The sequence below is a fragment of the Plectropomus leopardus genome, chromosome 8, assembly GCF_008729295.1.
Source record: "Plectropomus leopardus isolate mb chromosome 8, YSFRI_Pleo_2.0, whole genome shotgun sequence".
Classification (NCBI taxonomy): domain Eukaryota; kingdom Metazoa; phylum Chordata; class Actinopteri; order Perciformes; family Serranidae; genus Plectropomus; species Plectropomus leopardus.
In genome coordinates this window covers 4,727,388-4,744,627 of record NC_056470.1, presented here as the reverse complement: position 1 = coordinate 4,744,627, position 17,240 = coordinate 4,727,388, and the positions used below count along the sequence as shown (strand labels likewise).

The 17,240-nt window shown below is 40.1% G+C and overlaps 1 protein-coding gene across 1 annotated transcript in view; it reads left to right on the top strand.

The window, feature by feature from the left end:
• Positions 1–17,240, top strand: part of LOC121947536 (rho guanine nucleotide exchange factor 10-like protein) — an 83,656-nt gene that overhangs the window by 16,947 nt on the left and 49,469 nt on the right. The window contains exons 8-11 of the mRNA XM_042492618.1: positions 10,280–10,407; positions 10,541–10,641; positions 15,514–15,629; positions 16,265–16,351. Coding sequence (XP_042348552.1) covers positions 10,280–10,407; positions 10,541–10,641; positions 15,514–15,629; positions 16,265–16,351 — 432 coding nt within the window. The remainder of the gene's footprint in view (positions 1–10,279; positions 10,408–10,540; positions 10,642–15,513; positions 15,630–16,264; positions 16,352–17,240) is intronic.

The window sequence follows — 17,240 nt, the reverse complement described above, 5'->3', positions numbered from 1 at the left end:
AACTAACTGCAGCAATGACACTATTTGATAGTGCAGTGATAGACAAGTAAAAAAAGTGTAATGTCCTCATATAAGGATAGCAAAGTTTCCAAACTATTACTTTTGCCTAATCTCATAACAGTAATGCCGAGTGGTTACAATAAGGTAAACTGGTCAACATTGTTTCAGTCGGTCTGCTACTTTGTCCATACAACTGCAACCTACAGTCATCAGTTAGAAATAAAAGTAAAAGTCAGAATCAGGCTGATTCTTACAAAAGTTTATATGAGCTAACTCAAAAGTTTATATAAAGTGATTAAAGTGAATATATATGTAAAGGACAATTTTTGTCTCTATTTTACACAAGTCTAAGCCTGTAAAAAGAGCTTATTCTGTTTCATGCGCCAATGACCAGCTCTCATAGGAATGAATGAGGTCCCACCCAAATGGCTGTATCCAGACATCCCTATAATACATCCATTCGCTATGCTGAAGTGAGGTAAAAATATCCAGGATATGGGTGTTGCCATCTTGCGAGGGTCATGTCATTGAGAGCCACTGATATCTGCGGTGGGGAAGTTCCCACCAAAAAACCCGCCCAACCAATCGTTAGCAGCACCATTGAATGCAAGCGTATGGATTGGCTGTCACAGCTGTCATTCATGGTGGGAAAGCCCCCTTTTACATATTTTGTATAAAACTTACTAAAACCAAACGTATAAAAATTGAACATCAGGGTGATTAGAACTACCTACAGTGACAGAAATTGTCTTTGGGAAAAACTTATTTGGTGTGTACTTTGAGTTTTTAGGTTGGCCTATGCCCCATTCACTACCATGGAGGGGTGGGCCTTAGGACCTATACTGCAGTTAGACACCAGGGGTTGATCAAGATTTAAAAGCTACACGGCGCTGTCATGTTGTCTATCGTCATATACGGTCTGTGGTCCTGCTTATGTGTCAACTGATATTTAAGCACAAAGCTTTCCTTCCTCAGCAGATAAATGTAACAAACACTACAATCAGATTGCACAGTGATGCTAATACACATCTTTTATTAGAGGGCGACTTTTAGTTGCTTGCTTGCTGGTTAATAAACATTTTGAAATTATGCCATCAAAGCTGGTTTGAAAAGTATTAATTTTGGCAGCTATTTTAAATTTAGTCTTAGTCTTGAGATGAAAATGCTTATTAGTTTTAGTCACATTTTAGTCATTTTTATTGTTCATAGTTTCAGTTTAGTTTTAGTCAAAGAAAATGCATGACATTTTAGTCAAGGTGTTTTTTTTTTCTATTTAAAATTATCCTGTCAGGCTAATACAGGTCCCAGAAATTATAATCAAGGTGACAGGTTATATAAAAATGTAATTTAATCATTGTTGTTTTTTTTTACTACAAATAATTTCTACTCACTCAGAAACTTGTATTTCTCCAGCAGAGTTTTTCCACAGGTTTAAAGGATGATTTACAGGCACCACTCATTTATCATCATTTGATAAGCTCAAAATCTCTATATTAATTGTCTCACATTTTGACACCACAAATAACTAATTTGAGACAAGTGGAATTTGTAGCCAGGTTAACTGTAAACTCTGACTTAATCTGAAGAAGTAGGAAAAAAACTTAAGTCTTGCCTGAATTCTTTCTGAATCTGCAACATGTTATCTGGAGGATTAAACTCATTAATATTATACTTGTATCTGTCAGAGAAAAGTTCAGACTGTTTATATACAGCAGAGCCTACTAACAGCCTGTCAAATGTTGTGCATGGAACAGATGTGAAGGGAGGACGGCCAGCTGGCGTGGCAAACAAACAAAGCTAAATGCTAGCAGCCTCCACTGCATCAATCACAGATACAGATTACAGCTCGATCATCCACAGTCAGACACACATGGCTGTGGATTTACTGCCGAATTACAGGCCACAACTCACACCAACAGCTGATGCTTCTCTAGTGTGAGTGTTTGCAGGCTGGCAAAACATCCTGGTGTTGACTATTTACTGGAGTGTCCAACCAGCTGGCTGGCACTCCAATCTCACTCTGTTGCTCATTCTGTGTCTACTTTGATTGAAAATAAAACTGACTGGAATTTGTTGGTCAAAGATCAAGGTCACTATGACCTCACAAAACATTTTTTGGCCATAACTTGAATTTGGCCTAGAATTCTCAGGCAATTAAGACAAAAAATCACAAGAATGATACACTTACATGCCAAATGGGCTGTTGAATGTGCACATTTTGGAGCTTGTGTCATCCAGGTTTAGTTGCCAGAACCCTGATGATGCATCTAGCTTGCTGAAATACCGTGCTTTGCAAACTGTGACATTATCTCTTCTTTTTTAGGTAGTTTAAAGTGTTCCCTCTTTAGTGCTCTGTTTAGATCATGTGGATCCATGCCATCTCTGGGCTTCCCACTCTGTTTTCAACAGTGACAAGGGAGGTGACCCACTCTGTTGGCTCATCAATCCTTTTAATCACTTTTAAGCTTTTCATCTTGTCCAACTCAGCTTTCAGTGGCTTCTGAAGAGCAAGCAGCACTTTTCGGCAGGGATGAATCATTGGTGGCATACACATCAAAGACCCTGAAACAGGTCGTTGTACTCTCTTATGAGTTCATTATAATCTGTATAATCTCCTTCACTTTCAACCACATACACTCTTCAAATTAGATTCAGTCTCTCACAGGCAGACAAACCTAGTACAGCTTGAAAATCTTTTGGCAACACTATGAATTAAAGTGCATACTGTATTTTTGCTCCAGATTATCCTCTTACTTTTTTGTTTCATTCAGTTTAGGTCTGGGCATGATTTACTGATCCGTAAGCCTATGATATCACATTTGCTTGTGCTCCAGTATCTAGTTTCATTATATGATGAATGTCATACACTTTTAGTGTCATTATCCAGTCCTTTGTCTTTGATTCATTCTGGGAGGATGCACATCAACTACATGCTTTTCCTTGTCCATCACTGTTTGTTAGTTTTCCTCCTTTACTTCAGGGGCAATGCCTTTCATCAGTGCCAATTGCCACCAGGTACAAATCAAATCGTTGCCTTAATTTTCTCTAATTTTCAGCCACATTACTTGTCAGTAAGCTAGTAAGATAACAATGTCTTCTGCTGTACTCTATCTAGTAGCTTCAGTCAGTCACATATTAACAGGAGGCTCTAGTGGTGTTCATACAGCTCATGAATCTCAACAATGTGTCAGACCAGCACAGTTGTCATTTTCACACCCAGTGCCCACATCCTTCCCTGCGCCCATCTGTGCGCCCCTAGGTGAGTCGGTGTGAAAGTGAGGTGTGATCAGGCACACTGTTGGCAGATTGCTATAGCTATTGAGGCACCAGAAAGCAAATGCACCATTAACCAAATAAAAGCTGGTCTGAAGTCAAAGGCGCAGTCTGTTTCCTGCTATTTAAAGGGCTGATTACTCAGCTTGCAAGATGCACCTGCATGTGGTTTAGATGTTTGGATAAGTCAGGTGGAACATCACAATACAGCCCTCAAAGTAGTGGTAGAAGCAGTAGGAGTATTCTTTGTGGCATGGTGTATGTTGCACAACATTGATATACTTCATGGATGTCTCTTGGACATAAATGAGGGCACATTACAGGCCGCAGGAAGACATGAGGCTGAACTGTGTGTGCCGATGCCAGTTAACCCAAATATGCCAGCAGCAGCATGCTCACTGAGAGATCAGCTCTTCCCGTTTCTGTTTGAATTTTACGCTGAGTGCCAAGCTTTGTTTACCCCTCCTCCTCACATCACTGTACACTTTCTGCGTTGTCTGGAGGTTCCAAAAAATGATGGAACCTGCACCGCCATGTTGTCTCATGCCTGCTTTACCTCTGCTGCTTTTTGTGGATATCTGCTGGTGTGCTTCATCTACCGCACAAGCAGATCGGTTTCCTCAGCAGAACACCTCTCACATCTGTTATTCGCAAAAACTATCATTTAGATCGCAATCTGCCAATTCCTGGCGCACCTGACATTTAAGGGAATGGGAGCTGACGCACAGATTGGTTAATTCATGTTTTGCCCCAAACACACCCATGACTAATACAAAATCCAGACACAACCCCTCTGCACCATGCACTGCACCTGGAACCCAGATAATCACCCGTTTAACTAGCAAAATGGAATTTGGCACGTCACAAAACGCATTTGCGCATTTGCGACCATGCACTATAGCTCATCTAAATAGGGCCCCAGGTTTTTGTTGACAGTGTCTAAAAGTGAGACTTGGATCCTTTACCCTGCATTCTACCTCATAGGCAAACTGGAGCGAACCCCTCCCCTACATTTCTGCTTCACCTTGTTCTTGTAGTTGATCTTAGCCAGCTAGGCCTTCTCTCTGAAATCTTTTTCCAATTCCCTCTTCCTGAGCTTGTCTCTTTGTAGCATTTTTATGGTGCATAAATTAGCCTAGCAGCTACTGCCTTTTTCTATACTCAGAGCTTATCAAATGACATGTATTATTGATACTTCTTCCACCGTTCCGTTCTGAGTTTCACCTTGAAATCAGCTTAAAAAAACATCTTTCACAGCTTCTTTGAGTAGCATCACTCAATATCTAATGTCAATATGCTGAGGGAAAAGGTATAAATAGTTGAGCTGTAATGTTAAAAAAAAATGCCACCAAACAAAGTCGCGCAGTTACAGTAGCTCTTACTTTTTGCTTCCCATCATTATTTAAAAAATACATTTTACATGGGGACTTACTGTTTATCAGTGATGAAGAAAAATCTTTCTTTTGTTGTTATTACACAGTTACTCTCAATGAACTGCTGAATATGTCTGTAGTGTTCTTGTCCACAGTAAATCTACAAGAAGCTTCTATAAAATCTCAGGTAGTTATTAACATTAACATTACAGCATATTTTTTAATAATCATGATATTTAAGGTCTATTCAGGGATACTGGAGAGGATGGTCCGACGGACAGTCGAACCTCGGATCCAGGAGGAGCATGCAGTTTTCATCTTGGTCGTGGAACTGTGGACCAGCGCTGGACATTTGACAGGATCCTTGATGGTGCATGGGAGTTTGCCCCAACCATGTGCTTTGTGGACTTGGAGAAGGCATTCAACCGTGTCCCCCGGGGAGTCCTGTGGGGGTTTCTCCGGGAATATGGGGTATCGAACCCCCTGATACAGGCCGTCCGTTCCCTGTACGACCGGTGCCAGAGCTTGGTCCGCATTGCCGGCAGTAAGTCGGACTCGTTTCCGGTGAGAGTTGGACTCCGCCAGGGCTGCCCTTTGTCACCGATTCTGTTCATAACTTTTATGGACAGAATTTTTAGGCGCAGCCAGGGTGTTGAGGGGGTCTGCTTTGGTGACCTCAGGATTGGGCCCCTGCTTTTTGCAGATGATGTGGTCCTGTTGGCTTCCATCAGACCGTGACCTTTAGCTCTCACTGGATCGGTTCGCAGCGTGAAGAGTGTGAAGCGGCCGGGATAAGAATCAGCACCTCCCAATCCGAGGCCATGGTTCTCAGCCGGAAAAGTGTGGAGTGCCCTCTCCAGATTCCTGAGATCCTGCCCCAAGTGGAGGAATTTAAGTACCTCAGGGTCTTGTTCATGAGTGAGGGAAGGATGGAGTGGGAGATAAACAGGCGGATCGGTGCAGCATCTGAAGTAATGCGGACTCTGCACTGATCTGTCCTGGTGAAGAGGGAGCTGAGCCGAAAGGCAAAGCTCTCAATTTACCGGTCGATCTTTGTTCCTACCCTCACCTATAGTCACGAGCTTTGGGTAGTAACTGAAAGAGCAAGATCGCGGGTACAAGCGGCCGTAATGAGCTTCCTTTGTAGGGTGGCTGGGCTCTCCCTTAGAGATAGGATGAGAAGCTCGGTCATCCGGGAGGAGCTTGGAGTAAAGCCGCTGCTCCTCGGTGTTGAGAAGAGCCAGATGAGGTGACTTGGGCATCTAATTAGGATGCCTCCTGGATGCCTCCCTGGTGAGGTGTTTAGGGCACATCCCACCGGTGGGAGGCCCCGTGGAAGACCCAGGACACGCTGGAGAGACTATGTGTCTCAGCTGGCCTCGGAACGCCTCTGGATCCCCTGGGAAAAGTTGGACGTAGTGGCCGGGGAGAGAGAAGTCTGGGCTTCCCTTCTTAGGCTGCTGCCCCTGTGACCTGACTCCTGATAAGCGGATGTGAAATGCAGTATAATTCTTTCAGATCAACGACATTATCAGTGTGGATTATGTTTATATGTTTGGTTTTGATTTGCTGAAGTCAGTGTTGCGCTGCTGATTTATTACAGCTGATAGATTAGTCTGATGGTAAATACATTCAAACAGTGCAATAATTTTGGTTTGAATAATTTTAATTTTTTTACTGTAATACTCTTTTAATATTCTTCAAAGGCGGAAATAGGCAGCACGTGATAGAACGTACTCAGAGCCTGAAGCAGAGACCCTGACAGAGACAAGTGATAACTGGCTTGGTATTAGCTGTTATCTCTGAGTGAGGCTGCAGGGTAAGTTGAGCAGCTCAAAGAGAGTCTGACTCTGTTGAACGGGCTTTGTGGTGCAGCCCCCAGGATTTGAACTGAAATTAAGCAACAAGACTATATTTCACTGTTGCTTATCAAATTGTTGACAAAAACTTAATGATTACTGTTAAGAACCCTTTGAAACTCACCAAATTGATTTTCTATTAATTTTTAATGTATTGCTCTAATTTAGTTAGAACAATACATTAAAAATTCTGGAGCCCTGGCTCCAGGTGGATTGTTTACCAATCAGAAGGTCAGCAGTTCAATCTTTGGCCCCTGTTGAAGTCTCCTTTTGCAAGATAATGAACTTTGTATGGTATCAGGATGTGTGCGAATGGCTGAATGGTGCCTGTGTATTTCCTAAAACCAGAAAAGCACTACATAAATACAGTGTGAGAAGTAAATTAAATTGTATTATTATTATTTTTATTATTATTTTTATTATTATTATTATTATTATTATTATTATTATTACTATTATTATTATATTTTCAGCAGACAATTGCAGCAATGCTTGTTTCCAACCTATCTGATCATCTGACTTCTGGTGTTTCTTGACCTCTCAAATTTCTTCATAGTGATGTCACTTTGTTTGGCAGAAAAGTCTTAAAACATATAGGAAGACCCTCCGCCATGCCTGAGCAAACTATTATTCATCACTGATTGTGTCAAGTCAAGTCAATTTTATATACAGTCACAGCTCTATACTTTGTATTCTTTTAGCCTAACAACTTTATGAGTTTCTTTAATGATAAAATTATTACTATTAGAGAAAAAAAAACTCATCCAATCCATCAACTTGCCTGTTAGACCCCATCCAGACTAAGCTTCTTTCGGAAGTCTTACCTTTAGCTGACAATTCTTTATTGGATTTAATCATTGTATCTATATAAACAGGCTATGTACCACAGTCCTTTAACCCTCTGAGCCCAGCGTAGTCGGCAGTGATGAAAATGTGTTCCACTTTATGTAAAGTGTCTAACTCTGCGACTTCTTCATTCTTTCAGTGGTGATAGACACAGGGATGTCTCCAATGCATCATAGGTGACAAAACTGAACTGGAATGAACCCAAATGCACGACACTAGATATCAAAAGTCAAAAACACTTAATTATAAAAGGCAGCAATAAAGTCTTTTACAAAAAACAGAAACAAAACTCAAAATCACTCCTAAGAGGAAAAGTAACAACAAAAATTCTCTCTGATAGGGAAACCAAGTATCAACAAAAACTCACTCAAACGAGGTAGCAGGAAAACTTGAGTCCAACAAAGTATCAAATAAAAATAGGTTTCAAACCTGAACAATACAAAGACTTGAGCAACAACAAGGGGAAACAGGTGGAGACAATCAGGGCGGGGCCGACAATCACAATGGCGGGAAAACACACAAAGGGAGGAAATAAGGTGACCTGAAACGAGAGGAGAGTTGGGATTTCAAAATAAAACAGGAAATCACAAGACAACATAGACACAAGACAACTTAACATAATTTCCTTGACATGACAATAAGTCTTTTAGAAGCCTCTCTATTCAGTGGAAATCAGGTGTTTTTACGGACGTTGTTCAATAAATCCATGATAACAGATCCAATATTGAGTGTCTTCCGTCCATATTTTATCTATATTTTGGTCATAAAAGTACATTAGCATCAATGCTAAACACCATATTGGTTTCCCATAGTTCCTTTGGAGAGGTCAGAGGTTTGTTTTGGTCTTGCCGTCCAATCCAAAGATCGTCCGACTTGTTTCCGCTTACATTACCACATGTCATCTGAAGCAAACTGCACTGTGATTGGTCTAATCCTGCTGTAAATATCGCTCTGTGTTATTAGCAGCGCCTCCCGCATTAGAATAAATACTAGTAGCCCCTATAATAATAATAATAGTAATAATTATAATAAAAATAATGAGATAAGGGTAAATCAGGAGACAGTGTAACAAGCAGCAGGGCCTCATATGAATGGATATTATATGGATGTAAACTCTGTGTTCACTGCAGGCAGAGCAGGCAGGAAAATCAGGCCCCTCTCTGAAGTGTCAGGACTGTGATGTGGCCCTCTGCAGCATCACAGAGAGGAGCTGGTTTGCAGAATGGCACAGATAATGGGATACACAAACAGCTGCAAAACAAAAAATGATGGGACTTTTTTTAGAATAGTGTGTCCATTTTTTGAACTATAATAGTTTTAATGTTTATTTTTTCACTTTATGATTCCCAACACAAAAAAACCTTCTGCATAATACTTTTGGGAGATTTATCACTAAAGATCTGTACAATTCAATTTCCGTCTTGTTTTTTCTTTTGTCTTTATGGTCTCATAACTATTTGTTCATTCAAGTGACATTACTGCAGCCTAAATATTCTGATAGCCCAGGTTGTCCTGAAAAAAGAAAAAAAGATGAACATAACTTCATTGTGCATTGAGGGACTGAGGTTTTAAGTGCATTATTACACAAAAAGTCCAGGCGCTCAGAGGGTTGAAGTAGCTGTCATTAAACCTCTTCTAAAAAAGCTCACTCTTGATCCAGACGTTTTTGACTACAGACCAATATTAAATCTCCCCTTTATTTCTAAAATCCTTGAGAAATCAGTCACTAATCAGCTCTGTGGATTTCGCCATGATAATAATTTATTTGAGGATTTTCAGTCAGCATTTAGAGGGCATCATAGTACAGAGATGTCACTAGTGAAAATTACTAATGTCTTACTGATTGCCTCTGAGGAAGGACTGGTCTCTATTCTAATTTTATTAGATCTAAGTGCTGCATTTGACACAATAGACCATCAAATCTTACTGCACAGACTGGAACACTTAATTGGCCTGAAAGGAATGGCATTAAGCTTGTTTAAATCGTACTGATCAGATCAATCGGTTCTGTGCTTTGACCAGTCCTTTTCAGCTTATGCATGCTTTCCCTCTGCAACATTATTAGAGATCACTACATTAATTTCTATTGTTAAGCAAATGATACAAGCGTGTCTTAAGGACATATGACCCCGAATAAGCTGCAATTTCCTGATTTTAAAAGTCAGACATAAATGAAGTTATTGTACTTGGCCCTAAACACCTCAGAAACTCTTTTACTAAGGATGTAGTCTCTTTGACCTTTGGCTGCACCTGGATCCTGGTTGTACTGATGCTGTGTTCCTACCTGTGGCTCAACTTGGATTGTGGTCATGGCTGTGCTGTGGGTTTTGGTTGCACTAATGCCGTGATCCTACTTGACGCCAACGTCTACTACCATTATTATTAGTCATGCCTCTACTATTTTATACACATATGACTGTTATTGCTATGTACATAAACTGCAATGTTTGCATGTAGTATTACATGTTATCATAAATTACATTTATCATTTTTATGTCTATTACAATTGTTATATGTTATATCATGGTTGCCATTATTGTTGTTGGGCATCTCTCCCCCTCTCTCCCTCTCCTCCTCCCTCTTTCTCTTTCCTATATATTGTTTTGTAATCTATTTGTTATTTTTGACATCTACATGGAGGAGGGATCCCTCCTCAGTTGCTCTTTCTGATGTTTTCTGACGTTTTTCCTTAGTTGATGTGAGGGTCTAAGGACAGAGGGATGTCCTATGTTGTAAAGCCTTCTCAGGGAAATTGTGATGTGTGATAATGGGCTTTTTAAATAAAATTGAAATTGAATTATTCCACTCATGATTACTGTATATGTAACAGACAGGCAAAAAGGCCCAAGCCACCAAAAATAAGACCAAGCTGTATTTCTCATAAGATGAATGGAAAGACATTGTATTGTTCTTGTGACACTGTATCAGAATTTGAACACCACGGTGTCTCATGACTGGTGCCTGGCTCTGCAAAGGCTCATCCGTCTGAAGGAAGAGGAGATCCAGAATGCTAACAAGTGTCGCCTGCGTCTGTCTGTACCAGGCAAACCTGACAAGTGAGTGTCAAGGGGGGTCTTGTGGGACAGACTCACTTTATTGAGACTCAGCTGGTTAGCTGTGTAACCTTGGATTGCAAAGTCTTTTTGAATGTGCATGTGGTTTCATGTCAACTATACTTTTTGATCCTAGGTCTGGGCGTCCAGTGAGCATCAGTGTGGTCTTCAACACCCCCAGCCCTCTCAGTAAGGTCTCCTGGGTGAACAGGCTTCACTTTGCCAAGATAGCTCAGAGTAAGTTCTGCTCTGTTTTTTTTAATTCGGTTTGGGTGCTTGTTTTTTTTGCAGATAGCACCTTTTTTGTCCTGCATTTGTGTATATTTTGTGTGTAATAAACACAGACATAGTTCAGACAGAGTACTCACAGAATATGATTAAGTGGAACATTCTTTTCATTGTGTTTAGATAACCTCCAACACTATGTGGTGTGTAACTGGAGTTCACACAGTTTAAGACAGGAATAGATGATAAATCCACTTGATCATTTATTTTCTACAGACTTGCTAAACCGTTGTTGATTTTTCTGTCTTTTATTGTTAGCACATTGAAAAGCCACTGACACAGCATTTAAGGAGACACTAAAACACCATTCTGTATGTCATATATGTTATACTTCAGATTTTGTGGCAACTAGATGAATACTAAGGCTGATCCATTTCTACACAATTCAGAATGATTTTGAAAGCACATTCATGTTGAACCTTGTGTTTGACATTTGTTTTTTTTTTGTTTTTGTTGTTGTTTTTTTATATATATCAATTACCGATAAACAATCTGGCATATTTCTTTTCCCCTTTTTGTGACTGCTTTGTGGGGCATGTCCTTGACCTTATTTATAGCATATAGGCAGATTTACCTTGTGTTATATAGGGCAGACTGAGCCGATTTTGTAGGTGATAAGTCGAAGTTACTGCCATGGTAATCATTATAAATAGATATAGAAGGTAGAAGGTAGATTTAGTGGTCATTTCTTAAACAAAGTTTAAAAAACAAAAATACAATTATCCTTGATCCTGCTACATCTTTGATGTTGGAGGTTGAGTTGATTAAAAGTAGTGCACTAGAATAAACAGAGTACTGACAACAGAAGTTCAAAATGCTCGAAGCTTCGAATAGTTCCCGGAAGTGTCTGGTGGGCCATTTGAATACATTCTATGGAGAGATAAAACTCAGATTTTCGCTAAATAGCAGTCAATAACCGCATTGATTTATAATATACACAAAGCGCATCGTATGTAGTTTCATTATTATATTGTTTTTTAAAGTAAAATGTGCTTATATTTGAAGATTAATGTTAACAGCCAGGGTTAGATTAGGCTTTTCTAAATGTCTTACCCTGTGATCTCATTCAGGTCTTTCAGCTTCCCTCCCTTTGCCATCAATGGAAAATCGGCTGAGCTGAAACATAATAAAGACAAATGGAGTCAACAGAATCACAAAGCTAAAAAAACTCACCCTTAAGTTACATTTCTGTTTACAGTAGTGTTTTTACATTATTTATTAGTCTCAAATATGTACTCTTAATCCATATCAATACTAATATATCACAAAATAGCACTCTGCTATCCAGCACCATGTTATCTTTAACAAAGCTGACATGTAACTCACACTGAGCTGTAAAATAAATCACACAAGCCTTTTCTCCCCTATAACTCCCAAATCGTAGATGAAACTACTTAAGAGCAGGACATTTTAAATTAACAGGCTGTTAGCAGCTAATGAAATGTGTTCAGTATATACAGTACAGTGTACTAATGTTAGCTTACTCCGTTAGCATGTCTGTTATTGCTTCATAAATCTACTAATTTAGTGGCAGATAATCCAATATCATGCTCTAATGCACATGGTAATTTAGCAAAGATATGCTGATAATATAAAAAATGATTCTTTAGACGTCTTACCCTGTTAAAGCCCTTCACAAATGGTCTTCCTGCTGTAACTCCATTGCGCAACTTTCATCCATCCCGATTCCATCCCGTTGCAAGGTGATGTTGCAGCTGATGGCATCGTTCAATTCCTGCAGTGCATTTTTTTAACTTGCATCAGGGTCTCAAGTCCTTCTGGCTCCCAACCAGGTCTGCCAATCCAGTGCAAAATCTCTAACTCTCCTGGGATCAGACACTAGACAGAGGAAGGCTTGGTAGAGGAACAGCTCCCGCTTCGAGTCAGGCCAACCTCACCATGATACCGACTCTCTTCCCTCTTTTCGTCCAACACTTTCAGTTTTGTTTCTCCCCTCCGGTCCAACTGGATTGTTGCTGTATGCTATCGGTGGGGACCCTTTCATGGTCTGCTGCATTTAGTTCAAGCCCCATACAACTTTTCCTGATGCTGATAAGTAACACTCTACTGTAGAAAAGTCGTGCTTCAGCAGAAGGGGCCATGATGTTGTAAAACCATTGCTGAATGAGCCTTAGACACATCTCATCCACCAAGAAGGCTTGGAAGAGGAACAGATCTCGGCCCAAATTGGGTCAGCCTCACCCTGATACTGGCTTTCCTCCCCTCTCTTCTTCTGGTGCCTTCAGTTTTGTTCCTCCCCCCTGGTCTGACTCGCCACTCGACACAGGCAAGATCCTCTCGCGGTCTGCAGCATTCAGTCCAAACCCCATACAACTTCTCCGGATGTTGATAAGTTTTAAGCTGCACTCTTGGCCAGGTCACTCTTGGAAAAGAGATTTTAAATCTCAATGAGTTTTTTTACTTGGTTAAATAAAGGATATAAAAATATTGTTTGTTTGTTTGTATTTTACGTGTTCCGTCTGCTCCCGTCCATTGCCTCTGTTTTTTCTCTTCAGTCAGTTGAATACATAAGCTACTGTATGTTCGAAACAGATCATGGAGATAGTGCACTATAGTGCACTATGTAGTGAGTTTACCATTTTGTGGTAGTGTTCAAATTCTCAGCTGTTAATTTCATCCACTATATAGTGCACTATGAAATACCCACAATACACAGCAAAGTGTACATACCAAGCCCCCAGGAATTGCACCATGAATTGATGCAAATTTTACATAGTGGCCAAAAGTGTAATTATACCATCCATTGACATATCAATATATGTCAATGGAGAAAAGTCTTTTGTAAATCAGTAAATAATTTTTTGTGAGTCTCAAAACCCCCGTGAAACAACTCCTACTTCTATCTAGATGTAAACCATTTGGTTTGATAACATTTAAAAAGAGCTGCAAGATTACATTTTTTAGACTGCCATTCAAACAATTTATTAATGAGGTGCTAGTCCGAAAGTTGGTCGCTCTGCTGGCTGAAGTTACCCACACAGGCATACTCGCCTGCGCCTGGCTGCCATTTATCTAACACATGCTCTATGGGCCAGTCGATCCAGGCATTTTACACAATTCTGCACCCGTAGAAAGAGCTTTTTCTGCTTTATGCGCTAATGAGCAGCTCTCATAGAAATGGACGAGGCCCCACACCCATGGCTGTATCCAGACCAAGGGCGTAACTTTGAGTTGAACATTGGGGAGGTTGAGTGACACAGGCATTGTTTTGTCTTTTTTGTTTACATTTTTTTTATTGTGTGCGTGCCTGTGTGTGTGTGTGTGTGTGTGTGTGCAAGTGTGTGTGTGTGTGTACATGTGTGTTTAGGCTATAACGTGTGGATCACTGTGTGTGTTTGTGTGCGGAGAAACACTGGGCTGGTTTCAGTTCGGTCCGGCGGCTTTTTAGCAGAAACACGGCCACTTTGGACTCTGATCTTTCTTCCTGTGACCCTCTTTTCAGCATGTAGTATAGGCTACACTCACACACACACGTACACACACACCCAGGCGCGTTATGAAGGTGTAACATCCAATTGGGTCCGCACCCCGCACTCCAAACCCGGCTGAATTATGAAGAACAGGCCGCCGTCGGCTCACCTCAAACACACTAGATCGTGAGATTTCCAGACCGCTATATGAGTGTTGCCAACTTTCTGGTAAAATCAGACGACTGTCCAAACTCTCTGGAGACTTTTTTATTTAAACTTTCTTGTCAAAGCGACCGATGAAGTTGAGCGAGCCGCCGTAAACACCGCCCGGTCCAAGCAGCATCTGCCCCGCAGCAGCAGCAGGCTGTGTTAAATAACAGCTCAGAGACACAGCACAGCAGAGAGGAGGACTGACTTTCATTCATTCAACATTTGACCACAAGTCAAATGTTGACCAGTCACTTTTTTTTTTCTTTTTTTTTTTTTACTGCCATTGAGAAAATCTACCACATTGTTGTGTTTATCATACCTAATATTCATTTTAAATAATTATGATATGATATTGGGGGGGGTGTGGTGGCTGGTTTAAATTATTGGGTGGGTTGCAACCCACCCATCCCCCCCATAAATTATGCCTATGATCCAGACTTCCCTATAATATATCTATGGTACATACGATGTACCCTAAAAAAACGAACTCAGGAGGGACTCAAGGATGCACACACAACTCAGAAAGAATCAGCAAGGTGTTTAACCAGTGTCATGGCTTCTTTATGCCATGTTCTGATGAGTAAATTTATCTGGTCCATGTTTTCTAATTTAATACTGCCAGTAACATAGTGTGAAAAGGCTGATTTAGTAAGGAGGTCATGGCCAGTGCTGCAAGCTGCTCTCAAATTCAAGTTCAAGGGGCAAATTCTTGTGCAACCAGCAAAGGTGCATTTGTGCATACAATACATACAATAAAACAATACATCTAAAATCACACAGAATCATTTAAAAAAAGCAATGGGAGCAGGAATTCTGTTACTTTTTGTCTTTTGTCTTCTGAAACTGTCACCAGTCTCTATAGCTGTCAGTCACTGCCCATGAACTGCAGTCAAACTGTCAAATTAGGCAGTGCATATCAAATATGAATAACCATCCTGCTACTGTTTGTCTGTTTTCGCCTTAAATGTTTTCAGAAACATAATTCAGTGTACGGTTCAGCTGTAAAATGAAAAAAGTTTGTGACCCGGTACTGCCCAACGGTCTGAGCAATTTTTTCATTTTACAGCCTAACAGTACACTATAATATGTTTCTGAAAACATACAAACTTCACACTGTGTGTGTGTGTGTGTGTGTGTGTGTGTGTGTGTGTGTGTGTGTATGTGTGTGTGCTTGTCTGCTCAGGACAGGAAAACACTCTAGGTTGGGAATATGCTGAAGAACATGGGAAGACAAAAGCTCCATTTGGGTGTCCACTGTTGACCTGCAAACTGCCTGTCTTCAAAACAAACACACTGAAGGTGAAAGCTGCTGCTGGTATTGAGAATGATACAGTTGGGTTTATAGTTTACCAAGAGTGAAGGTTTTAATTTTAAGATTAGGAACTGACTGTATTCTATTCTATTCTATATTTATATTTTGAAGTTTAATTTGGGCCCTGAATTCTCATGGTTCTTCAAAACAAAAGTCCTCTGCTACTTTCATGTTTTTATTCTGATGGACAAATGCATATGTTCCAAATATTGAGTTGAACCCCTGGCATAACAGAATGAATACCTAAATCCATGTTGGTAACAGACTCAGACATTTAAAAATAAAATTTTTTAAATTTTTATTTCCCAATGAGTTACTAACATTAAGATGTTTATTTTCATAATGTTTTCACTGCTTATGCGTGTGTTCTTTTCAGCTGTTACTTATATTTGTACTAGTATTTGTACAACTCTGTCTAAATATTGATTGATCTTAATACTTATTTCAGTTTCTATATTTGTAATAGTTTTATTCTTTATTAATGTATATATATATATATATATATATATATATATATATATATATATATTTATTGACTTTATGACTGCACATGTGTGAAAGTCAACTTTTTGGGATGCGAGGAGACCGACAGTAAATAAAGCATGTCTCTGTGCTTGTGCAGCTGCAGGCAGCTCTTCACAGTCCGTCTCAGTCCAGCCTGCTTGGTTTCTGCACTGCCAGTACATCATTACCACAGGGATACCTCTGGGTGAGTACAATTTGTTACAGTACTGCAACCATCTACACCACAGAGGTGTCACAGAACCTCCAGATTGCCACCAACTGAGAAGCAGGGTGACAGTTTGTCTGGCTCTTCTTCTTTTCTTATCTTTTTTTCTCATTTTTTAGCAACTAATTCAAACTTAACTCTCATATTCAAAAACATTGGCCAGATTCTTTCTTTAACTTGTCATCACACTAAATCAATCATCGTTTGATCACTTCTTAAGGATGTATGTTTTATTGTCATTTATTTACTGACATAAGCTTTAATTACAATTGAGGTCAGGTTGCTGGTGGAGAAGGCAATTTCAACCATGGGCAAGTGGAGATTTTCTCCCTGAACAGAGCCATTCCTTGCCTGGTAAAGACTGTCTCACTGAGAGCTCCAGTCCTCTGTCTGGACTATGTGAGCGAGCCGTGTCTCAGCACAGAAGGAGAAGGAGACTGAGAAGGCCCAGACTGCAGCCAAGATAGGAAACATCATCTGTGCTGGCCTGCAGGATGGCAGGTCAGTCATTTCAACCAGCTCAATGAGTCTGTGCTTACAAACTAATGCAGGGCAGACTTATTTTCACCTTCAACACTTTCGGTTAGCTGTTTACAGATGAAACAAACCAAATACAACATGTTATTTAGTGTTTTGGTTAGTGTAGTTTTGAATTTGGGGCAGCTAGGCTTGCATTCAAGTCTTTATGCTAAGCTACGCTAAACCATATACTTATTCCAGCTCTGTACCTAATACACATGTGATTAATATCCATAGGACCCTCTCACTCTCAGAACAAATTTCCCAACGTGTTTAAGCTTGTCTTTCATTTTATTTGACTTTACAGTATAGTGTGTTCCTTTGTCCTCTCAGCATCTATGTGTATAGC